Source organism: Emys orbicularis, chromosome 3 (genome assembly GCF_028017835.1).
Source record: "Emys orbicularis isolate rEmyOrb1 chromosome 3, rEmyOrb1.hap1, whole genome shotgun sequence".
NCBI lineage: Eukaryota > Metazoa > Chordata > Testudines > Emydidae > Emys > Emys orbicularis.
In genome coordinates this window covers 14,083,927-14,110,506 of record NC_088685.1, presented here as the reverse complement: position 1 = coordinate 14,110,506, position 26,580 = coordinate 14,083,927, and the positions used below count along the sequence as shown (strand labels likewise).

Sequence of the window (26,580 nt, the reverse complement as noted above, 5' to 3'; positions counted from 1 at the left end):
CCACCGGTACAGCAAAGTGCTTCCAAAAGTCAGAATATGAATAATACACTCAAGGTCTTCCCCCAGCTCTGCGAGGGCCTGCTACTTTCTCCAGGAAGAATTATAGCCCTCCCTAGCAGCTGCAATAATTGTGTTCCTATTATCCTAGGGACCTCCCCCTGACCACCCCCTACAAGTGTCCATTGTCGAGACGGAGTCAAGTGATTATATGCTCTGGCTGATGCTGTTTGGGCCCAGCTGCCTAACTGCTGACACACGAGCACCAAGAGCGCGGACTCGCGTCTGCAAGACGGGACTCTAACATACCAGACCTTTTACATAAGTCAAGCAGGAACAAATGATGCTTTATCAGCCCTGCTGACGGGGCAGCCCCCTCTTCCTTTGAAGTGGCGGCTGCTTATAGGCCCTTACAGCTTTTCCTCCTTAGCACAAGCAAACATCCTCCTTTTGATATGCTACATGCTCATTATCTCTGCCCCATTTAATGATTTTTGATTGAAGGGTGGCAGCTCAGTTGCCAAGAGAATAGTTAAAGAGGCTCCACACAGTCAGGCCTACAAGAAAGGCTTTCCTTGTGCAGCAGCCTAAATTTGGAATTTCTTAACAGTGTGTTCTTGTTCTTAGCAGCAGATAAGGGCTGAGCGTGAAATTCTTAATTAAGCAGTAAATAGAGAGTAGGGTGTCAGCAGATGCAGCCAGTAGCCATGGAGACCAAGTCACATGAACAAGAGAACTGAGACTAAACATAGGCCTCAGGCTTGGATGTGAGTGACAGCTGAAGAATCCTACAAAGCTTGTAAACTGGATTAATTAGTTGACTAATTATTTCATATAGTTAAATGTAACAAAAATAAAAAAACAGCTCACAATGTTAAACAGCAGAGCGTTCCGAGGGCTAAAACCAAAAGTGTCATTCTCTCTGTTTCAATTTACAGATTCATCTATTTTAAGGCTGGAAGGGACCACTGTGGCCATCTTGTCTGACCTCCTGCATAGCACAGAGCAGAGAATTTCACCCAATGATTCCTGCATGGAGTCCAATAACCTGTGATGGAGCTAGAGACTTTTTTTTTTTGTTTTAGAAAGATATCCAAACTTGATCTAAAGACTTCAAGTGCTGGAGAAACCACCATACCCTTGTGTAGTTTTATTCCAATGGTTGATAATCCTCACTGTTAAAAAGGTGTGCCTTATTTTCTCTTTGAAATTGTGTAACTTTAACTTCCAGTGACGTGCACTAGAGTTTAGGATAGCAATTAAGTGGCACCTCAACACTACAAATCCATTCATTTCAGATTTTCTCCCTCACCACAAAGTTAGCTTTTCAGTAACAAATATTATATTAGTGGTCTCCCCGTTATAATGTAAGTAAAGTACCAGTTGCAGTCTAGTCAAATGTTCTCAGCATGGATTATAAATGTGAGATGGAGATGTTTTCATTCATTTGAATGCCAGATGTGAATCTTTTTTCCCCTGTATTAAAAAAACCATGTACTAAATGCAACACAATCAGAATGAAAACAAGACGAAAAGGCGGAATAGAAATGTAACCATTATGTTTGAGACTGCTGCGTGCTAAATGGTATATCATAGCTCACTATTGCTGACAGCATTAGTCAGATCTATTTCTTTAATGTCAATAATGTGCCAAGAAATGTGCCACGGTTTTTCAGCTTTCCCAGGCTTCCCTATTTCAGGGAAAATTTTATTCAGGGTATCCAAAGTGCCCAACTGTTGACATATATGTACTTGAAATAATAGGTCTTCAGTGGGAATTATCTTCAGATTTGCATGTAGCTGTGTGTGTCTTTTCCCCCCTCCTTACTGTTAGTAAATTGCAAAGAAATCAAGATTTTTTGCTCTGTGATAGATGTCTAGCTCAACCTTGGGCGAGTGACTTAACTTCTCTAGGTTTTACTGCAATCAAATCAGTGCAAATCAGAAGTAACTCAATAAAGCCAATGAAGTTGTATGAGTGTCAAAATGGTCTAGGTGAGTCAGATTCAGGCCCTCTGTGTTTTAGCTTAGCTAAGGGTATGTCTACACTACCGTGAAGTACGCTATCCGGGGGGGGTCTATTGCCTGCATTGAAGCCTGCACCACAGTGTTCTCCCTGCTGTTTTTAACCGTATAAACTGGAATAAAGGGAGTGCAAGTACATCTTCGGGAGCTCCAAGTTACACCCTGGTTGCAGTATAGATATAGCTTATGTGTGAAATAGCAATGAGAATAGCTGCCTCTCAAAGGTACTGTGAGGTCTAGTGACTTCCGGTACTGCCATTATTAATCATGGTCCTAATCATTACTTCTCCTTTCACAACCAGAATTTAGCACCATAGTGACTGATTTGCTGGAGAAAAGGATAAAGGGGTGAAAGTCCCAGGTTTTGAAGAGGTTGTCAATGCCAAATTGCAAAATTAGCAGGCATTGGTGATCACAATAAAGAACAGTCAATATTCACAATATTTAGAAATTATCTCTAAAAAAGTCAACGTTTTCAAACCCATGGGCCTACAAAGCCACTGAGAGTTCACAATGTAAGGATCCACTCTTCATATTAGTAATCCTTAGTCAAAAAAAAAAATACTCCCATGACTTTCAGTGGGTGCAGGATTGGACTCACAGCAAATGTCTCCTAAGACATTTAAGGTGGGGGATTCAAGGGATTGATAATGGACTCCAAAGACTTTTCACCTCCAAAGCACCAGTTGCCAAGGCTCATGCTGTACCCTCCATTGTGGATAACTAAGAGATTAAGGCCCTGACCCTGCAAAGACTTGGAGATGTGCGTAACTTTTTATTTGAGTAGTCCTATTGACTTAAAGCTATGTCCATGCCTAAGACCTTGCAGATCAGGGCCTTTAATTGCAGATTGGCCACTCCAGCACTGCTCATTTGCACAAAGTTACATATATTACTTGCATTGCACTTACCTAAATAGGTTAGCTTCCCCAATTTGCTGTTGAAAAACCAGTCACAGCCCTTGTTCTGATCATGTGAAGGAAGTGACTGGAGTAGCTGACCAGGCCTTGTCCCACAGAACACCATGACCTCAACATAAGATGGGAGGTTCTCATGTTCCACCAGTAAGTAATTCCCAGCAATGAAGTTATCGAACGTAGCCGAGTACTAGATGGAGGGAAACATAATGAACATGCATTTTCTTGAAGTGTAATGCATTCTTTTGTCAATTGGTATCAAAAGCATAGAATGTTAAAGACTATGTATGATACGTGGGAAGTGGATGCTAAATCAATCCTCCTGACCACATTAAAACATGGGTAGAAATTATGGGCCATCAAGACCAAGCTTTGGTGGGTCTTAAGCGGTGCATAGGTCTTGTTTTGGCCCCATGCACCAGGGCGAACATTCACCAATAGTGCCCAGAATGCTCTTCCAGCTCAGAGCAATTTCATAAAGGTGCTCTGAATGACTGTATGTGATCTGAAGACTATCTTGTGTTCTTTTATGAGCACGCAGTACTCTTCCTCCTTTGTTTGCCCATCCAGAACAATGGGAGGGTTTCTCTTCCTTTGTTCCTTGATATGGTTTTGGTGAATGCTGTTCATCCATTACAAAAGCCATTTTATAAATAAATAAATAAATAAATAACAGCATTACCTGCAGTTGTTTGCTGACAAAAGGGTTACCAAAAGTCAGAGTGTAAGTCTCCTGGTCCAAGAGCAGAGCCATCCAACCATAGGGGTTTGATAAAGTATCAGAGACGTAATGGACTATGGTTGTCTTATTATTACTATCAGTCACGGTTAAATTATAAGGAAAGTCTGGAGCCTCTTTTCTAGGAAAAAATACATTAAATCTGTGTTCAAACCCTTCATTTAATAATATTATTACATTTTATTTGTTCTATAGTAGTGCCTACAGGCCCTATCTGGGATGGGGGTGCAGGCTCTGCCCTGAGGCGTTCATACTGTAAATAGATGAGAAAGACAAAGAGTGAAGAGGAGACAGAGGTGAAGTGACTTGTCCAAGGTTCCACAGAAAGTCTGTGGTAGAGCCAGGCCTGTTCACTATCTGCTAGACCATACTTTCTGAAGCAGGGAGTGCTGGGTCTCCCACATCCTAGGTGCACGCCCTAACTGCTGGTCTAGTGCAGGTTGGGTCTCTCTCTCTCTCTTGTTCTGTCATGCTCTCATGTTTTTTCATGAAAAATTTCTAAAGGACCGATGTGGAATGAAAACAAGTTCCCAAAAGTTCAACATTTTTCACAAGTCCTGTTTCCAGCCAGCTCCAGAGATTATTCAGTTGATTAACAGGCCTTCTACACAGTCATTTCCTAAAGCCAGAACAAGACTATATCCGAATTGTGTGACATCTAGGACATTACCTCAGTTTTTTTCAGTTGTTAGGACCTGATCCAAAGCCCACTGAAGTTAGCGGGATTCTTTCAATTGACTTCATTGGGTCCTCAGAAATATGGGTTCTATTCCCAGTTCTGTCATTTAACTTCTCTATGTTTCAGTTATTCCGTCTCTAAAATGCAGATAATACCTAATTCATGAAGCTTAATTTACTGAAGTTTCTACCACCCTTTGAGATCTTTGGATGGAAAACACTACCATCTATAAGTGCAACACATTAGCATTACATGTCTTTCCACAATGTTAACTTCTCGGGGGGGAGCAAATATATGAATAATATCTATAAAATGGCCATTAAACAATGGGAAGCATATGTCATTTAGGCTCACAAATATCTTTTTCAGCTCCTGCACAAAGGAGGAGACTTGAAAGAGAGAGTGTGGATCGCATCATAGACCACTGTTTGGTTAGTCAACTCCTCACAAAACAGGTGATGATTTCATAGAACCATTTATCTGATCATCCAACGAAAAACTACTTCTTCTCTAATTTCCCATTTCTCACCTAGCTCCAGTCCAGTCCATCAAAAACTACTCAACAATGTACAGTAATAATGACAACATTCATGTGTGTGAGACACATTGTAGTTAAGATGACTGAATTCCAGTGCTAAAAAGAATAAAGTACAGCTGGAATTACTAGATTCACCCATGTTGATTACCGCGAAGCTTTTAAACAGCTATTACCATAGGACAGCCCTCTCTTCCCCCTTATTGTCCCCCAAATTGTAAGAACATAAGAGCGGCCATAATGGGTCAAACCAAAGGTCCATCTAGCCCAGTATCCTGTCTTCCAACAGTGCCAATGCCAGGTGCTTCAGCCTTCAAGGACTTCACTGGGCTTACACCAGGACTGAATTTTGGTCCTGATATATCTAGCAGGTCCTAAAAAGTGGATGTGTTGTGAATTTTGTATATGCTGATATTTTAGGAAGATGCATGCTGAACATTAAACAAACCCTTGGATTTTCCAGGAGCTGCTGCTCAGATCCAGCATTTTTTTCTCTCTAGTGCATGCAAAGTTTCTAAAGCTTAGATCAGGGATCGGCAACCTTTGGCATGCTGCCCATCAGGGAAATCAGCTGGCGGGCCGGGACGGTTTGTTTACGTGCAGCACCCGCAGGTTCGCCAATTGCAGCTCCCACTGGATGCGGTTCACCGCTCCAGGCCAATGGGGGCTGCGGGAAGGGCGGCCAGCATATCCCTCGGCCCGCGCCGCTTCCCAGGATTATTGCCTTTTACAGAACACTCAGCAGCAGGATAGTGGGTGGAGGGGAGTATGGAGAATAGAACAATAGAAACTGACTGGAAGGAGCTTAGAAGGGTTCAATAGGTAGTTCACTACTAATAAACTTCCCCTTGTAGGCATCAGATGGGCCAAGGTATTCACACTAATTAAGCAAGCAACTGACAAGCACTAGAGTACTGTCATAGATTGTGAGCACTTTCACACCTGCTCAGGTGCGGAGGAAAACCTTCATACGAGTAATAGCACTATCAGAGTGAGCTGAGGGTACTCATGTGACAGAGGCTCTGATTCTCTTCTAGTGTAAATCAGGAGTAACTCCAGTGAAACCAATGGTGCAACAGTGATGTAAAACCACAGCAAGTGAGAGGAGATTCAGGGCCACAATCCCCAGCTTCAGTGAAACATGTCACTTTTGTTTTTCTATTTTCACAGAATCTCTGCATTATATTGAAGCCCACAGGCAACTGGGTGTTCGAGGCAGTTTTTCCATGGGAGCTCCCAACTAGCATCCTTTAATAGGTGTAAAAGTGGACAGGAAATTCAGGCTGGGCACACCAGCCTGGATACAATCTGTCAGTCATACAGTTTTGCACTGCTGCCCATCACCATAGTAGGAGAGTGCCTTGCATGTATCATCAGTAACAATGGCAAAGTCCCTTGTCTTCATGGAATCACTGGCATTTCTCCCGTTTTGGCTAAAAACTCAATCTGGGATAAGGTTTGTGGGTTTTTTTGTTTTTTTCTCTTTGGGTTTTATTCATTTACTCTTTGTTTTCGGTTGATTGGGGGTTGGGGGTCGTTTTGGTTGTTTGGAGCTTTTTGGGTGGAAGGGGTGTGAGTGTCATTCCTGTGGTGGGAAGGCCTTTCCAAAAAGGAAGGTTTTGCAACGTTTCCTGAGGACAGTCATACTCCATGTTCCCTGAATAGCCTCTGGAAGTTTGTTCCACAGCTGGATCACCTCAACTGGGAATGCTTTGTCCCCAGCTCTCCAACACATGCACCCTAACCCGGCATCAGCACCAAAATAATCAAACCAGGTTTTGGGCGGGTTGAAAAAGCCCTGCCACTTTATGCAAGAGTTAGTTCGTCCAAGTTAACCCTGACGTTGATATCACGTTCCCTTCAAAAGGATGCCCCTGTGCTTGTTTTCATATCCTTGCCAAAGGAACTCCAAAATGGGACGACACCGCTAATGGAATTTACCCACCACAATTAGCATCATTTTCATTTGCCCTAAATAGCCAACAATTTCACTGTGCCCTAAATAGCCACCAATCTACCTCTCTTTAATGTTAATGAAGCAGAGGAGCACAGGCACAAGTATTTCTAATTCAAAGGAGCCAAGGGAGCCTGCATGGATCATTAACATGAGAGAGCTTCATTACCAAAAGAAAAAGCCTTTCCCTGAACTTCCCCTGGCTTTATTTGAAAGAAACCAGGAGGCAGTGGTCTTAATGCAAAATTAACCCCTGCTTTAAACAGTCGGAAGCTTTTACAAACTGTATCAGAAAAAAATGGATGACTCATTGACAGTGCTGTATTTTTATATCGAAGTGGAGTAATTCAATTAAGGAGTAATTTGCTTTAGAAATATGGCATAGTTACGAGACAGAACTTTACAATCTGAATCACAATTTACCATTGCGGCTGTATAAACTGTTATGTAATTTAGCTCAAGTGTACTGTGTAGAGCTGTTGAACATAGATGGCCCACGAAGGATTTGCTGAACCAATCAACAGCACCAAGGAGAACAAATATTAACTCTCCTGTTTATGTTTACCATTAGCTTTCTTATCCTAAGGCTCCATATCTCTGCATATGGAAGCAGGCGCTGTGTTTATCTCTAAATGCATTCTGTTTGGTACATTTGTGAAATAACCCATTATGATTATCCATCTCCTTAAAACAGGAAATCAAATAGCAGCTCCCTTCAAATGGGGCTGCAAACATTTGTGTCAATACTCTAATTTACTGTTGTACAAATGGAGGCTAAATGCAAACAATGACTACAGCAAACTCTTATCGTTTAGGTGGTGGGTCCAGGAAAATATATATATATATATATATATATATATATATACGTATATTTTAATTGCGGAGGTTCAAAACCTTTAGATATTGTCACTAAATGTGTGTACCCAAGTCCAAAGACTGGGAATGTGATTCTTATCTCCCTTGCATGATGTAACTCCTATCTTCAGTGGATATTCTCCTGATTTACACTGGTATAAGTATGAGAAGAATCAGGCCTTTTGTGCCTGGTTTTCAGAGATGCTGAGGATCCTTTACAGGAAATACAGTTCTGAAAATCAGACATGAGGTGTTTCAAGTTGGGAATCCAGAACTGAGGCAATCACTGAAAATTTGGAAGCATGCATTTTGGGACTGCCATAATTTACCTCGCAGCCGTACTGCCATTGTCCATGAACATTACACTAAAAATCAGTTCAATCTTAGGACCAATCAATTATGGAAGAATTACAGAGTAGCAAGCCGGACACAGGAAGGAAATTCAAACAGGTAGGCTTGTTAATTGAACAGCCAGCGTCCAGCTGTTAAATGCTCACCAGCTAAACCACATCACATGACCAATTGACCACCAATTGGTCACATGACCACCAACATGACAAGACCAATTTAAGCTAACAGAAGAGTGTGTGTAAGTGTAGGAAAGGCGTCTGTATGTGTGAATAAGTGTTCGTGTTTAGCGAAGATGTGTGTACCGAGGGCAACAGTGTAGTGAGTGGAAAAGTGTGGCTTTGCATGTGTTTGACGTGGGAAGAGGTACACACATAGGCACCAAGGTAAGTAAAGATCAAAGGAGAAGCAAAACTAGAGTAATCATTTGAACTCTTCTCTTGAAGTCATGGAAGTAGGGGGTTCACGATTCCTTTTACACTGGCACATCAAGGACTGCTGTGTTTGTAGCAAGTGCATGCACTACAGGAGAGGATATTAGACCAGATTTAGGAATTAAGGTAATCAAAAAGTGAGCTAATCTTTTCCTCTCCAGCAAAATAAAGGAGAGAAGCAATAAAAGGCTCAGTTGCAAGGCTGGAGCTGGGCAAAAATCCTGGCTTTCAAAATTCCGCAGTGGAGGCAGATGAAACTGAGTGAATTGCAAAGTTACCCCTGGACTGTATAAAGTTTACTCAGCTCAGTGTTTTTAGAATTCCTTGGGATGGAAGGTGCTGTGTAATGGAGATTATTCTAATGCTTTCTTCTTGTAAAAATCATGCATGAGGAGAAGAAACTTTTAAAGTCACTTAATCACATTATGACAATTTTTTAATGAGAATTTATTTTAATATTAATAGGGACTCACATTTTCAAGATAATATGGTTAGCAGTGGCATTTTGAGCGACCGTATCTAGCCTGCAGCCACTCAACACTATACCATGGCATACGCTGTTCTTCACAGCACTCAATAACTTTCGCGCATGTAGATTTATAAAGACTTTTATAAGCTTCAATTACATTTTTAAAAGATGTAAAGAGCCCTTCCAGGGCAGTTTAAGTGACACATTAGTTTAAATTTCAACTGGACTTGATAGAAAATGCTCTTTTTATAGAGATATGGATCAAGAATGCAAAGTTTGGCTCCAGATCCATATTTCCCTCAAAGTTCTTGGGGTTTTAGATTCAGATAGAACAGGTACAAATTCTACCATCTACTATTTGTAACAAAAAAATAATGTGTTTTTTTTGACAAAATAGAAATGTTTTTGCAAAAATGTCCTCTTTTTGGGGGGGGGGGAGTATTTTTCAATTGGGTATTGATCAAAAAAATGAAAACCAAAAAATCAAAGATTTCAGGGATTTTCAGAAGCCAAAACTGGATTTTCTTTGAAATATTGTCAAACTCCCTACATATTCTGAAAAAAAAAATGCCACTTTTCCCCCGTTTTTTTTCATGGCAGTGTCTGTGTGTGTGTGGGGGGGGGGGATTAATTCTTCACTAGTTCTATATTAAGGGCTTAAGTTTGGCCCACAGTAGGAATAGCAGGCAGCTGTGAATTTGAGATCCTGATCCCAACCTCCCTAAAGTGACTCCATGGAACGGATTCATTTATATACGCAGCCATAAAGGGTCATTTTCAAGGCGTGCTGAATTCAACTCTCTCTTCCCTCCTTAATATCTCCTGCCAAGTAACAGCACGACAAGCAAACATGGTGCATTTGGGTTAATATCAACATGACACGAAAGCAAAAAACACTGAATCAAGATTCAGGCAAATAGGACCAAATTCTGATCTCTTTACACTAGGGTAAATCTGAAGCAACTCCATGTCAGTCACTGCATTTATTGCTGTGCAACCGAGCATCTGTTCCATTCTCTTTAAACAAAAATACACAGTATTCCCAACACTATGGAATCAGAGTGAGATTCTGATGGCCGGACTCTAGAGCGTTTTGTTAATAGCCTTAGAAAACTTCTGGCTGCATAAGAAAAGGAGGATAGTCTTGTGGCTACAGCACTACACTGAGACTCCAGTGATCTGGGTTTGATTCTTAACATTTGCCATCAGGGTCTTTCCCCCCTTTTAGATACAATCCACTCCAACAGCATTAACAGATCAGATAGAAACCTTGTCTCCTGCATTACATGGCTCTGAGGAAGCACCAGTGGTACTGTGATCATAGATGGAAAATTCCACCAGCTAGAAGGCCATCTGCATCATGCCTGGAGATGCCATGCAGAATTATTCCCTACAGTATATTTTTTGTGCTTTGCCCAGTCCAGTTTTAAATTATTCAAATGATAGTACTTTCTTTCACCATTCTCCGGGGAGATTATCCAAGACCAATAGACTTCATTGTGAGGAAATTGTCCCTGCTTCCCAGTTTTCCTTTCTCAACTTCTTCCCATTTTCCCTAGTTACACTTTCATAAACCATTCCCTCTTTCTTGTTTACAACCTTCAATACCTCTGGATGCAATCCATCTTCCTCCAAGACATCCTCTGGTCATGCTGTAAATATTTACTTTAATCTTTCATTCTCTGTAGCCCCTTATTCACTTCCCTCCACATTTCCCTGAAGAGTCCATTTGTAGAGCACCGTCCCTGTGAATGAAGACTCTTTGACCTATACTCTATTTGAATGCACACTATGTGGGCTGATGTTCCAGGCTGCAAGCTGATGTTCTTTCAACTTAATATGATGGTGATTTGGCTGGTAGTGCACACTCAGGAGAGTGAGATCTAGAAATAGCATAGAGAAGATGCTCTTGATCTCCATGGAGGAGGGTTACTCAGTTCAGAAAACATTCCACTGGAGGACAGCCTAGCAGCTGGCCTTGGGAAGTAGTGCTGCCAAGTATCTTTGGCATCAGCTGACTCCCTGCTCTTGGAAAGAATGGAAAGAGGAGGGAGGCTAGCCGGAAAGGAAAGGAAAGAGCCAAAGACCCCTGCTGCAACTAGCCGAAACTATTAAGCCATCCACCTGCAGTGAAGGGCAACGTTGAATGCCAGATTCAAACTTTCCCCAAGTTCATAAATGCTGGGATCTAAGGTTCTAATTAATTGTTAGTTCTGCTCACCCCCCAAGACCCATTGGCATTGTGAACTGGAAGGAACAAGAGGGATCTGAATATCTGTTAGAGAAGTGCACCACCACTTTTTATTCATTATTATCATTTATATTCTGGGGGTACCCAGAGGCCTCAGTCAAGACTGGGGCATCACTGAGCTAGGGGCTGTATGTACACAGAATAAGAGAGAGCCTCTGCCCCCAAGAGCTTGCAATCTAAACAGACAAGACAAATAGACAAGACAATCTAAATAGACAACACAAGTTACTTCCTCTCCCAAAGAGTGGGAAGGGAAGTAACTTGCCTCAGGCCACATGGCAGAGCCAGGAATAGGACACAGGTCTCCTTACTCCCGGTTTAGTGCCTGATCCACTAAACCATACAACTCCGTAATCCCACTGATTACAGACTTTTGGTTTAGTGGAAGTGAGCAGAAATAGTATTTCCATGGGAAGTTTCTATGTAGCTGAAGGCTACAGAAAATGTCCCCCAGTTCTGCAATTATACAGCAACTTTTTTTTTCCTATTTGGAAATGTTTTTCCTTCTTCTAAAACATGAATAATACGAAGGCTCTGAATTATTTACATCCACTTGACAGCACTCTTCAGCACTGCTGCCAGTGTGCAACCAACTTGAAACAGCAAAACCGGAAAATGGTACAGATTTGTACACTAAACAGAAAATGAAATGATGAGGGGCTTGGGGAGGGGGAATCAAAAAGCTGGAGTGATTTTTTTTTTCATGTGTTAAAACACTTTTCTTAAGAGAGAGCAATTCTAATGTATCCTCCCTCTATGAGCAGTAGTGGTAACGTTTGGCTAAGCAACATTTCTCCTTTAGCTGCCAGCAACTCAAATGCAGTAACCAGTCCAGCACACATAGGCAGCAGTAGCAACAAGAGGTGAACTGGAATAGCACATTGGAGCTATATGTCCATCAAAGGTGAAGTGAGAAATTTGCCTCTACCTGAGCATTTTAGAAAGAGTCTGACACACAGGAGATCTGATAGGAAACTGAACTTTAGAATCATAGAAGATTAGGTTTGGAAGAGACCTCAGGAGGTCATCTAGTCCAATCCCCTGCTCAAAGCAGAACCAACACCAACTAAATCATCCCAGCCAGGGCTTTGTCAAGCCAGGCCTTAAAAACCTCTAAGGATGGAGATTCCACCACCTCCCTAGGTAACCCATTCCAGTGCTTCACCACCCTCCTAATGAAATAGTGTTTCCTAATATCCAACCTGGACCTCCCCCACTGCAACTTGAGGCCATTGCTCCTTGTTCTGTCTTGTTATGAGCCTGATTGTCATTTACACTAAGGTTATGTTTACACTGTAGCTGGAGGTGTAATCCCCAGCTCGGGTAGATGTACCCACGCTAGCTTAAATCGAACTAGCACTCTAAAATAACAGTGAGCCATGGCTGCACAGGCAGCGGGATGGCCTAGCCACGTAGAGATTCCTGTCTGAACCCTAGGTACCCACTCGGGGTGGCTAGCCCACCCTGCTGCCTGTGCAGCTGCAGTTCCACTGGTATTTGTGTATGTCTAGGCAAGCTGGAAATCACATCTCCAGCACAGGCCTACCCTAAGGCCTTATGCCACTGGCACATTGTAAAGGGGTCCAAACAGGTGTTTACACTGTGACTCACCACCACAATATATTTTCCTCTCTATGGAGCAAACAGGAGGCAGAACTAAATGACAGGGGTACTCAGGTTTTTTTTAATCACATGACCCTTCTTCACCTCATGTCACGTGACTGGGCTTAGGAAATATGGGGCCTGTTTCTCATTTACATTTCTGGTACATCTAGACAGCAAACGAGGATGCAATTGTAGCATGTGTGAGCATACCCATGCTAGCTTTAATATACCCAGTGTGGGAAACAATAGTAGTGACCATGTGGCGGCAGGGGCTTCAGTGCAGGCTAGCCATCCCCGTACGAGCCCGCTGGGTATGTAGTCGGGTTGTTAGCCCACATGGATGTCTGTGCTGCCATGTCTTCACTACTAGAGAGACCCGTGCTAGCTAGATTAAAGCTAGCATGGCTATGCCTACCCTTGCTACAATCACACCTTCACTTGCAGTGCAAAGAAAGAAGCAGGCTGGCAAGGAGAAGAGTATAATAGAATAGTGAGGGTAAATTGTGCACCTTAATCTGGAGGGTGATTCTCAAGGAGAGACAACACATCATCTATTTTAGGTACTTATGTGGCCTCCAGCACCATAGTACCCGAGCACCTCTCAATCTTTAATGCATTTATCCTCACCACACCCCTATAAGGTATTATCCGCATTTTACAGATGGAGAATTGAGGCACAGAGAGGCTATGGCCCAGATTTTTAAAGGTATTTAGGTGTTGCGATGCTCAGCATTGCAACACCTAACTGATTTAGGAGCCTAAATCTCATTTTCAAAAGGCATTTAGGCCGTTAGGAACCAAAATCCCATTGAGAGTCAATGGGATTTAAACTTCTGGGCCATTAAAAATCTGGGCCTAAGTGACTTGCGCAGGGTCACACTGGAAATCTGTGGAGGAGCAGGGAATTTAACCAGGTCTCCAGTCCTAGGGTAGTGCCCTAACTACTGAACCATCCTGCCTTCTAATGTATTTAGAATTTCTAAAGGCTTTTGGATTAAGTGCCTCATGTGATGCTATTGGGAGCCTTTATATCTGAAGGCTGAGAAGTCCTGTTACAAAATAAAAAGTGGTACTCTCAATCAAGGGTCTGAATGTGCTTTCCAAAAGATAGTTCATTACCTGAGCTGCTCAGGAAGTGATTCCTCTCCCTCAGGGAAAAAAAGGAAACAAAAAAGAATATTTCTTATTTTTGTCAAAAAAATCTTTAAAACAATTTTTTAAACAAATTTTTTGTGTGAAAATTTTCATTTTGTTGAGAAGCCATTTTTCATCCAAGAAATAAAAAATATGGAGGAAAGATCTTCATCCAGCTCTATTAATTATCATAATCCCCTTTTTTCGATGGGGGCATAAGTGGCATAGAAAATGGTTGGATTGCCCAATGTTAGTGGCAATGGTCACTACAAAACCCAGCCTCCTGACTCAGAATCCTCTGCTGTAACCACGAGACCACATTGCAGTCAGCGGGGGTCATATCCTGAGCTGGTGTAAAGATTTGGCCCAGGAAGAACAACATAATCAACTGAAATCATAGAGGTAGAATGTAATTCCCCAGGGGCAGTGGGGTTAGTTCTGCTACTCCTGTGAAAAGTGCCATGGACTCTTCAGGGATGAGTGGTGAGGACTTGGGCTGGACATGTGCAGAACCACAGTGCTGGGGAATTAGTATAGTGTTGATTTAAAGGGTAGAGTGCCAGCTGCTACATTAACGACAAACAACACTCAGGTCTCTTATCTACCTAGACTATGTATCCTTATCCTACATTCATCATTGTAGTATCTGAGTACCTTACAAACTCTAAGGGCTTGTGTGCATTGGATCTGGAGGTATAATTTCCAGTCCGGGTAGACATACTCACACTAGCGTGCTAATAATAGGAGTGTAGCTGTGGCAGCGTGAGTGGCAGACAGGCTAGGTGTCCAAGTATGCATCTAGGGTTTCAGATGGGATCGTACTTGGGGCAGCTAGTCTGTCTCACTGCACCGCTGTGGCTACACTGCTGTTTTTAGCATGCTAGCTCAATCAGAACCAGTGCAGGGATATCCACCTGAGCTGGAAATTACACCTGCAGTTCCACTATAGACATACTCAAAGAGTTAATAAATTAACTGAATTCTACGCACCCCACAGTCAGTAGGTTTTTGTCTTGGGTTTGTCTATGGTGTCAGGTCAGAGAAATGGGTTTTACGTTTCTGTCTGGAGGTGGTGGGAATCATAGGAACGCTAAGCGCTACCGGGAGTGAAGCCACCGGTGATTTACCAAGAAAGCTTTGTCTCCCACAAACACAAAGGCTCACCCTTGAGGGTGACATATCCTTTACTCCAGCAGCTTATTCCCTTGCTGTAGCGGGAATTCATAATCATGTAGAGTGAGAAAAGACCCTCAGGGAGCTAGGACCAGTCCCAGAAATAGCTTTGAAGATGAGAACTACAAACTCTGTTCTCAATGCTGAGCATAGGAGCTGCTGTGAGCTTAGCTGGGTAAGGAGACTCTGTGTACTGACCTAGCCTAACCCTGCTTAGCTAGTGAGGTCTGATGGGAACCCCCATGCAAGGTGCTTTAGCACCTCATGGCAAGAGAAGGAAAGTTTATACAACAGCAGGGGACTTGATTTGATGACACAGAAGGCACCTTCCAATCCTATGTTTCTATGAAGCAGGGATATGAAAGGCTACATACATCCTAATGGTGTCAGCAAGAAAAAGACAACTGAAATAGAATTCCAGAAATTAATCTATTGTAAAGTTATTTTTGTTAATTAAATAAATCAGCGTACTTCATCCTGCAGCTTGGCAGGGGGTCAGACTAGATGACCCTTGAGGTCCCTTCTAACCCTATGATTCTATAATTCTAGTACACGTATAAACAGTATGGCTGCTGATTCAATGGTAGCTCAGCCTGTATGACCATGAAATGCTGGCTCCAATATTAATAGTATTATATGAAACTGAAAGTTCATTAAATTAACATGGAAAATGAATTAGACTGAACTGAAGTGAGTTTGCCAGTGATAGGTGTAATCAGCCATTACCTTCAGAACAATCCACACTTGGGGAGCAATTCGGGAAAAAAATTGTAAGAACATTCTCCTTGTTTTGAATCTAATGTAATTCAAACTTTTTTCTTTAATCCTCCATTACCTGTGATGCCCTCTTAATTGTCTAAAAATATCTGGTGGAGACCAGAAATCTGGGTTTAATTCCCAATTCTGCCATAAACTCTGTGACCTTGGGCAAGTCATTTAGGCCAAAAGTGTCCACTAGTTTTGGTTACCTCAGTTTCAGGGCCCATCTTGAGATACACAGAGGCCTGGTTTTCATTTACACTAAGGCCCATTTACACCACTCTGAAGGGCTGTACAATTGGCATAAATTACAACTACATCTACTTTAAGGCTCCTTTGCACTGCCAGAGTTATGTGAAGGGACTGTAGAATAAATGAGAATCAGGTTTTTAAGGTCCAACCTTCCCCTTGGACAAGCTCGGATTTTACAGATATAGAAACCAAGATAATAAGAGTAAGTGATTTGCCTAGAACCATAGAGAGAGGCCATTGCAGAGCTGGGATTAATCTTAGCCTTCCTTAGTTCCACAACTGTGCCCAGACCTGATACCTCTTCCCAATATGGAACATAAAAGCCCAGGCCAGACCTGATCTTGCAAAGATGTACTTGCTACTTACAAACCAATAGACATACGGTGAAAAATAACGTTCCTTCCACAAACACTCCCCCTAGCAGCGTGACTGAAGTTAGCACTGGCCACGCAGGAAGCTGCAAGTGTGTCCATAGAAGCAAGAAGGTGACTTCCTTCCTGTCCTGTGAGGGACCCATCCAGATCTTCGAGGATGGCCGAATGGGGAAACGGGAATGATGCCTGGTTGGGTGAATTCAGGAATGCCAACTGTTCAGCTCTCACTGTAAATCCACCTGGGGAAACAAGCAACCATTCAGAAATGCAACGTCACACCTTTGTCTGACTGGGTGCAGGGGCACTACCTACCTTCCCCTCCCCCTCCCTCCCCCGGTGAACAAGGGGTTAACCTCAACTCAGCTTCCTGTCAGATAAATGGCTGCTTGGGACAGAAAGGGGAACCTGCAGACCGCCACACCCTGGGTCTGTTGCGTGGTTGGTCACATACGTCACATGTTATTGGTTCTACCGACTGACTAGATAATTAAATATTTTAAATAGAAGAATCATAACCAGACGGGACGCATGGTCATAGGAATGGCCTTACTGCATAGACCCAAGAGCCACCTAGTCCAGTATCCTACCTCTGACAGGTCTTTTGGTTCGAGCACTGAATTCAGACGCAGCAGTAACAGTAGGTTGGCCCCAAACTAAAATAATCAAATAGGCTCATAACTCCCCCCGCACCCGGTCCAGGGCCCAAAGCAAACCAAACATAGCACTTTTGTTCACTAGTCACTGTTCGTTAATATAGGACCTTCCTATTGCACAGCTGAAGTTACTTTGGGGGCAGATTTTGCCCCCCTGGTGCCATTTGATCTCCGTTGCTGAAGTATTTTTCACTATTTTTGCAGGAAAGTGTATGTTTTTAATATAGTTTATAATTACACATACACACACATTGAACAGGTAATTGCAGTTGGAACTTTCTTCAAAGAGCCTTTGGGTAGCGCTTGAAAACTCAGACGAATTCTTTGTTTCCATACATTATCTCAGGCAAAGTCACTGAAGATTTAGGGTGGCCTGAGGTACCACCTCATTGAAATTCTATGAAGATGTGTTGTAGTGATTACAGAATATACCACTCTGTTGAAGTATTACCCCCCGAAAAAGAAATATTAACAAATGAACGTGTTAATCCCTATCCCTGCGTCCCAATGGGGCTTCTGAATAATTGTCCCAAACTCAGAGAAATAGGAAAATTAAATCATGGTTGGGGGGGGGGGGGGGGGACATCTTCGTCTCAAATCTATGCAGCATTCATGGCTGTCAGTTTAACAGCCTGGCTCTTCCAGGTAGAGAATCCATGTGCAGCATCTGCACCCAGAGCCCCAGACATGGGTGAGCAAACTGCAGTAAGGGGCTGGCAAAGCAGAAAAAAGGCTGTAAGGAGACTCCCATGCTTCAGCCCACCAGTGATATCAGAACACTGAGGACTACTTTCAAAAACATCCTAATGAACACCTATTTGTCCAAGGGATGGAGTTATAATGCTCCCACCTAAAATTATGGCCCAGAGATGGCCCAGGTTAGCAGACATGTGTTGATTTGCAGGCAGGGGTTGAAAGTAATTTAAAGGACTTACCGGTACACCGGAGTCCTGAGCGGGGGCGTGGCCTCAACCGGAAGAGGCATGGCCTCAACCAGAAGAGGCGGGGCTTTTCAAGATTTAAAGGCCCTGGAGCTCCGGCTGTGGGAGGCGGCTGGGAACCCCGGGGCTCAGGGGCGAATTAAAGGGCCCAGGGCTCCCCGCAGCGGCCGGAGCTCCAGGCCCTTTAAATCCCCACCCTAGCCCGGCTGCCAGAGCTCTGGTGGGGATTTAAAGGGCCCGGGGATCCCCGCAGCAGCTGGAGCCCTGGGCCCTTTAAATCACCGCCGCGGAAGCCGGTCCAGTTCGGCACAGCAGACTGGCTCTTGCCAGTACATCGTACCAGACCGTACCAGCTTACTTTCACCTCTGTTTGCAGGATAACTACATAATTTTTTTTCTATGACCCTCCTTCCCACAGCATCTGAGCACCTCCAAATTTTTAATGGGTTTATCCTCACAACACCACTCTGAGACAGGGAGGGGGGGAAACTGAGGTACAAAGAGACTAGGTAACTTGTCTAAAGTCATACAGGAAGTCTGTGGAAAGGCAAGGAATTAAACCCAGGTCTCCCGAGTCCCACGGTAGCGCCCTAGTCAGTGGACCATCCTTCCTCCAGGATACAGCTACCAAACTCTAGAGATGCCTCTGGGTGAAGGAAATAAAATCACAAAGGCAACACCAAACTTTACAGAACTCAAGGATTTTTCAGACTCTGCTATGTCAGAGTGTCAGTGTAAATGTAACTTACCCTGGCCTTGGTAACAGCCAGAACAGGTGCTGATTGCAGTGCAGGTGCTAATATCGAAGTTCATGAAAGATGTATTGGAAACCAACAGTTCGTGCCTTTGGGGCGTTTTCAGCCCTGCTGACATACAGCTACTGTCCTGCAAGAGGAAAGTAAAGAGCACAGCCGAACACATCAGCATTTGGGTCTCCCGAGTGAAATAAGCTCAGGGTCCAGATCCTCAGCTGCTGCAAATTAACGTAGCTCCTTTGAAGTCCACAAAGCTAGGACCAATTTACACCATCTGAGGATCTGGTCCAGGCAAAACTTGAGAGCACACAAAGGATGGGAAATCAGACAGCAAATAAATCATAGACTATCAGGGTTGGAAGGGACCTCAGGAGGTCATCTAGTCCTGCTCAAAGCAGGACCAATCCCCAGACAGATTTTTGCCCCAGATCCCTAAATGGCCCCCTCAAGGATTGAACTCACAGCCCTGGGTGTAGCAGGCCAATGCTCAAACCACTGAGCTATCCCTTCCCCCACCCCCTCAATATGGAGAAAGAAGAAAAGATAAGGGTGAAAAAAACAAACAAAAAACATAGGCAAAGAGGCAAAAAACACAACCAGAAGGAGAAAATGGACAGGAACAAGATGACAGTAGCCCTTCCAGGACATAGCACAAGGAGACATGGGGATGGCGGGTCCCATCTGCTAGTCCATGTGCTGCTGCTAGGAGCAATCGTATGCACAGAGATGGTGGGGAGAGTGGAAGAAGAGCTGGCATGACCCCATCTGCTGATGTTGGTTTGGGGCCCACCCACTATCTTGGAAAGACCCTCGTCAGCAGAAAGCACAACCAAAACCCTACACAAATATTGTAACAAGGAACTTTAAACACATGAATCAAAAATGCAATTTAAAGGTACTCTATCAGCAACAGGATTTTTTTTAATTAGCTGGTTTAATGCCATTAAAGATGGCATTGTCCCTTTAAGAGACAGGGGCTCTGCCATTTCCCTTGAGCCCTCCCCAAGGAGAGAAGTTGGAGATTCTCTAGGTGAAGAACTTGGTTCCAAGTCAGTACAGAGCTAATGCCTCAACATGGGGTTCCACAGACCAGACAGATTTCGCTCTTAGAATGTTTTTTTTCCTACCTACTTTTTTGATTTATTCATGTCCATCCCATCGCCCCTAATTATATCCCTTTGCTTCACATTGCACCAGCTGTTTCCTTCCTTAATGTTTTCACCCTTCAAATATTTTTAGAAGACTGTTTCACTCTTTCCTCCTCCCCAAACGTGCATCACCTGCCTTGGACAATCTGTCTTTATCAGGGTTAACGCTTTTTTTTTACATGCAATGCATATGCATCTGGTTCACTCACTGAAAGAAGTAAAGGCCCTGATCCAAAGCCCACTGAAGTAAAGAGGAGCCTTTTTATGGACTTCCGTCAGCTTTTGCTCAGGCCCAGATACTACAGCACTAAAGGACTGAGGACCTGTCAGGGTTCCCTCCCCACTCTGAACTTTATCTGTATGTTTATGACAGGACCCAATTTCAATTTTCCTAATATTTCAAAAAATAATAATCTGCTTGCAAGGCATCTTTTAAAAAAACAAAACAGCTGGCAGAGCAGAATAGCCAATGTTCCTGTTAAATTCATGTCACAAAGTTTTAATTGATGTTAAAGAGACATCATTATTAAAGGGAGAATTACATAAATTAAGATGTAAATTATGACAAGGCAACTCTTATCATGAGATAATCAAAGATAATCACACCCTTGGGGGGCAGTGAGGAACAACGCACAGCTGAGCGCCTCAACATCTCTTAACAAGTAAAGCACTGGAGTTCTCCCATGGATCCGGTAACAACACAAACAAAGAGAGCCATCCCTTCAAGTCTGAGAGCAATTCACTGTGCAGCTAGAACACTGGAAGATTACTTGTTTGGGGCCGTAGCTTTATTTGAGCTCTGTACTCCTTATGGATCAATCCACTACATTAAAATACTGTCTTCCCCAGGCTTATAAATTAGCCTTTTAAAAAAATATATCCATCAGCCAATCAGATTGGCAATGTACCCCAAGCAATTCAGTAAGCTGCATTAGAAACCAGAGCAGAAAAATATGAAAAAGAAAGCTGTGGGCAGCTGTTGCTAAGATTCTATTATTAATTAAACAGTTTGCATTCCAGTACCACCCAGAAGACTCAGTCAGAACGGGAACCTTATTGTGCAAGATGCTGCACAAGCACATAGTGAAGATTGAATTTACTGTCATGAATTCAATTTACTGTCATAAATAACAACAGTTAGCACCTGATCGTATTTTTCATGTTCAAAGATGACTTAATTCTCAGAATTGGAATGAAAAGCTGAAACTTCCCACAGAAAAAAATTCAGAAGACTGTTGATTTGAGACCATCAAAACATTTCATTTGAATGTTTTACAGAGTGAGGAATCGACAGAAAGGTTAAAAATATTTCCCAAAAGATCACAAGGTGTATCAGTGTTACGACTGGAATTGTGTACCCGACTCCCAGACTTGCGCTCAGGCCACTAGACTAAATTTTTCGTGACACCTGGTTATATGCTGGCTGAGCATTTTTGTAAAAGGTTAAAACTAATGATGGTTAGAGCTGGTCAAAATATTATCAACAGAACCGTTTTCTATCAATAACTACGTTTAGTTTAAATCTAAATGTTTCATGGGAATGTGTCCATTTTTGACAAAAAAAAATTAATGGAAAAAAATCAAAATATTTCACTTCAGCAGTGTCAAAATCTGTCATTTTTGATACTGTTAAATGTTTCATTTCAAAAGTGTCATTTCAATTCCTTCCATTTAGTCTGTTGCACTCTATTATAATATTAATTTCAATATAATATTTAATATTATGCGTATATAGCCTATGTTTAAAAAATTAAACAAATATCAAATGAAATGTTTTGATGGTCTCAAATCAACACTCTTCTGAATTTTTTTCTGTGGGAAATTTCAGCTTTTCATTCCAAATTGGACTTGCCCACAGACAGGAAATTCTGTCTCTGGCTCAGTTTTACTTTTTGTGTCTGGACAGAGCTTGTACTTGGATATACAGTATAACCTGTAGAACCTGGTATGTGAAAAGTGACATTATAACCAGTTTTTATAACCTTATTGTACTTCCCTCTACTACCATCCTAAAATAGAGGAAGCTAATATTATGAAGCCACTGACTTTGAAGGGTAATGTTGCTGGCACACTTCCCTCTCATTCAGTACGGAATCAGTGCTCTTGCATGGTGTTATGGGCACTGTGCTGCTAGAGTGCTGTTTTTCAGGTGGAATGGAAGAAACGTAGGCCCTTATTATTCGAGATATGGAGTAGGGGTAGGCAACCTATGGCACGCGTGCTGAAGGCGGCACGCAAACTGATTTTCAGTGGCACTCACACTGCCCAGGTCCTGGCCACCGGTCCGGGGGGCTCTGCATTTTAATTTAATTTTAAATGAAGGTTCTTATACATTTTAAAAACCTTATTTCCTTTACATACAACAATAGTTTAGTTATATATTATAGACTTATAGAAAGAGACCTTCTAAAAACATTAAAATGTATTACTGACACGCGAAACCTTAAATTAGAATGAATAAATGAAGACTCGGCACACCACTTTTGAAAGGTTGCCAACCCCTGATATGGAGGTTTCTCAAAGCTCAGAGCTTAAGTGAAGCTGGCACTGAGAAAACAGCTAAATCTCTTCTGGAGAAGTTGGCTTTTGTATTTCCTTCTATTGGGTCTGATACTAGTCTGTAAGAAGGACCTTTTTACAATAGCGTGGGCTGAAAAAACAGAATGAAAACAGCTATTGGAGTTCTTACCTTTTGACCAAGGTGTCCAAGTAATAAGCTGTTAGCAACAGTGGTGCTTCCAAGGCTTTCTACGATGTCAATTCCAAAATCTTTGCAAGCATAGATCTGGAAATTTCGGAGTTCCAGGTTGCGGCTGCTAAAAATCTATTTAAAATAATAATAAATTCAGAAAAGTTCTGTGGTTCATTATTAGCCTTTCACCATTGTGTAGCAGAAGGGGGAGATTGTCAAAGGCACAAATAGAAGTCGAGCATCTAATTTTTCTTTGAAAATCTCACCCTTAATTCTTTACTCCTGTTTGCGAGGATTCAGAAAAATAGCTTTGAACTCTTACAAGTTATTTCCATGTTGATACAAAAACTGCACTGGAAAAAATGAGACTAAATAGTCAGCAATATTCAGGGTTGAAAATGCTGTAAATACTATTTTTGTAATTATTGGAGAGAGCAATAGCTAAAGAAGACAAGGGGAAAAAAGATGTATTATAAAGTGGCATTCCTTGAACATAATCAAGGTATTGTTTACAACCACATGATTATGGGAAGATAGCTATCAGTGGGTAGCACATTCAGGGAAAACAGACTAAACTTCATTATTATGATGCGATGGGGCAATAAGGTACAAAGAATAATAAATTGGTTGGTTTGGCAGCCTGGCTATCGGAGTCAGCATGACGGATAAAAGGTGACCAAAATTGGAAAACACTGGTCAACTTTATGTTGTTTCATACAAGTAACCTTTTCCAGAACCAGCAAATTCCATTCTAGGATGTTGAAAAATTCAACAGTGTACAGAGAAGAGCCACAGAAAGGATTTGAGACTAGAAACATGTCTTACAGAGACTTTAGGAGCTCAATCCCTTTAGTTTATGAAAGAGACAGTTAAGAGATGACTTGATCACAGCCTAGAAGTACCTACATGGGAAGAAGGTATTAGGTACTATAGGGCTCTTTAGTCTAGCAGACAAAGGCATACCTAGATTCAATGACTGGCAACTGAAGCTAGACAAATTCAGACTAGACATAAATGCACATTTTTTCACAGTGAGGGTAATTAACCATTGAAAGAATTAACCAAAGCATGGTGGTGGATTCTCCATTATTTAGAATCTTAAAAATGAGTTTGAATGTCCTTCCAAAAAGTCTGATCTAGTTCCACCACAAGATAGTGGGGCTGATGCAGGAATTACTGGGTTAAATCTGGCCTGTATTACGCTGGAAGTCAGACTAGATCAGTGGTTTTCAACTTGTGGTCCAGACTATGTCTAAGATTTCCAAGGGAATCCACACCACCACTCAAAATTTTTTAGGGGTCCACAAATGAAAAAAAGGTTGAAAACCACTGAACTGGATGATCACAGTGGTCTCTTCTGCAGTACCAATTGACCAAAGTGGGTACAGAGAGAGCTGCACCTTTGAGGATTACACTGAAGTGTCCTGAACTACCAAAATACAATTACAACAAATTATACCTGAGCACCGCCTTGATTTCTCCAGGCTGTGAAGCTCTGGAACAGAACTGGGCCCAGGCCATCTGCACGTTTGGGCTGGTATTCTGGATACACCAGGAGACCATACCTGGTTAAGAAGAAAAATGAAGGAAGGGAATGCTCAACTTTCTTTCTGTATATTTATTTATGTGTAGGCTTTTCTATGATACTTATCATGATATCTTAGTGCCCAAGCCTGCACTAGTTCTCTGCATAGGCACACACACACACATATATTATATATAAACAATCCCTGTCCAGAAGTAGTTCTCTAAAACCCATGCCATTTCTCTTGCAAATGCCTTCAGAATTCGCCACAAGAGGGCTAATGCTCAGGTTGAGACAAGACAGCTATGTACTCTTATCATCCTTCTATCAAACTTTGGCCAACTTTGCTGCCTCTGAACTAATTGGATCGAGACTTAAAGTCCCTTCCTATTTGGAATTCAACAATGTAAGGGTAAGTTTTGATTCCAACAGTGCCAAAGTTTGGGTGCTTCTGCATGCAACAATTTTGGTTTGACCAGTTGGAGGGTTTCTATTTAGATCATGGTTCAAACTTCCTGAAAATTCAGGAGTGTTTGTATAGTGAGTTTTAGGTTAGGGTTCTGATTCTAGTTTGTTTAAGACAATTAAGGGAAAACTTTTTAACAGCCTGCTAGAACCCCCTATGTTTGGTACTACAGAAATAATAATTATATTGCAATATCATATATGTAGATAGCATATCTACCAGTAGTACCCTATGGGATCTCAAAGTACTTACACTCCAATCCAGCAAAGAACTTAATCACATGCTTAGTTTTAAGTATGTGAATAATTCTAGTTCTATTCAATAAAGCACTTAATCACCTGCTTAAATATAAGCATGTCCTTAAAGTTAAGCACATAAGCACCTGCTTAAGTGTTTTGATGAATAAGGATGGGATTACTCACAGGCTTGAAGTTAAGCAGGTGATTAAGTGCTTTGCTAATTTAAGACCTTAAATCTACAGGGGATCACTTCATCTGCTACTGAAATGCAGCACCTCTGGGGTGAAATGCATCATCTGTTAACACTACACATGAAGACTACACAATAGTTTAGGACGACTAGAAGTGAAAAAGGATGTATCTAATTGAAACTTGAAATGGAAACTATTTACAGATAATCCATGAGAAATAAACCAAACTGAATCATTATCAGATGACTTCATTCTGCTGTGGAGAAATCCTATTATAGATCAGAGAAGATTTTAAATGAACACAAAGCTCTGAAGCTATATTTAAAGGGACAGAGCCTAATTATCTATTGCAATTATAACCCATGTTATGGGGATAAAATCCTTAATCAGTTCATGCTATAGAAAAAAATCTTTAACCAAAGGGAATCCCCAAATACCTTGTGCAGGAATGGGCTGTGTTCTTACTGAAGGCGAGAAGAGGAGTTTGTGACGGTCCCTCAGGCGAGAGATGAAAGAAATAGCCATAACCAGCGGCACACACTGTATTAGCCTGCAGACAAGCATGCACTACAGTTAGAAAAGATTCCTGGCAATTAAAAGCTTTGTTTTTAAAATCATTTTGGGCCAAGCCCCCTACTCCTACACCCTTAACTCACATATTTCTCCTAAGTGCTATATAAGAGCTAAGTATTTATTTATTATTATTAATTAATTATTATTGAAGTCAGTGCAAATTCTGCCAAGTATGGACTACAGCATCCTCACTCCTGCTTTCTTTCTCACCCAGGGCCCCCCTCCACCCTCAAGCCGTGCAATAGTATTTGGCAGACAAGCAGGCATAGCACATAGCACCACTTGATTTCCATTCTGATCTGTAATTTCCACAACAGGCAGGTACGCAAAACTCAAGGTTGGCTAAAATTTCTTGTTCACTGAACATTATTTTGTACATAAGTGGGCTGTTTAAATCTTGGTCTACCAATTTCTCTCTCTCTCAACATGTATATTTTCCCATGCAAAAACAAACAAACAAACTAGAGTTAATGCAACGCTAAAGTTGAGATATTGAGCAGAACATGCAGAGTGAAAGTTTAATGGATGAGTGATATGTCAGTGGTTGGAAGCTGAAGCTAAACACATTCAAACTAGAGATAAAGGGCAGTTTTTTTTAACAGTGAGGGTTATTAACTATTGGAAGAAGTGACTTAAGGACACGGTGGATTCTCCATCACTCAAAGTCTTTAAATCAAGACTGGGTATCTTTCTAAAAGATATGCTACAGCTCAAAATAGAAGATCTGGGCTTGATGTAGAAATTGTTGGCTGAGGTTCTCTGGTCTGTGCTATGTAGGAGGTCAGACTAGATGTCATAATGGTCCCTTCTGGCCTTAAAGTTCTGAGTTTATGAATTAAGTGAGTAGGGAGTGGATTATGCAGGGATATAAGCAATGGGATAAGGAACTTTTCAACA

At 41.9% G+C, this 26,580-nt stretch overlaps 1 protein-coding gene across 1 annotated transcript in view; it reads right to left on the bottom strand.

Annotated features, from left to right (window-relative positions):
- Positions 1–26,580, bottom strand: part of PKHD1 (PKHD1 ciliary IPT domain containing fibrocystin/polyductin) — a 382,916-nt gene that overhangs the window by 152,693 nt on the left and 203,643 nt on the right. Inside the window, exons 42-48 of the mRNA XM_065401532.1 lie at positions 25,548–25,660; positions 24,149–24,254; positions 22,687–22,821; positions 18,844–18,979; positions 16,493–16,739; positions 3,622–3,799; positions 2,934–3,129 (exon numbers count right to left, since the gene is read on the bottom strand). Of these exons, the coding sequence (XP_065257604.1) occupies positions 2,934–3,129; positions 3,622–3,799; positions 16,493–16,739; positions 18,844–18,979; positions 22,687–22,821; positions 24,149–24,254; positions 25,548–25,660 (1,111 nt within the window). The remainder of the gene's footprint in view (positions 1–2,933; positions 3,130–3,621; positions 3,800–16,492; positions 16,740–18,843; positions 18,980–22,686; positions 22,822–24,148; positions 24,255–25,547; positions 25,661–26,580) is intronic.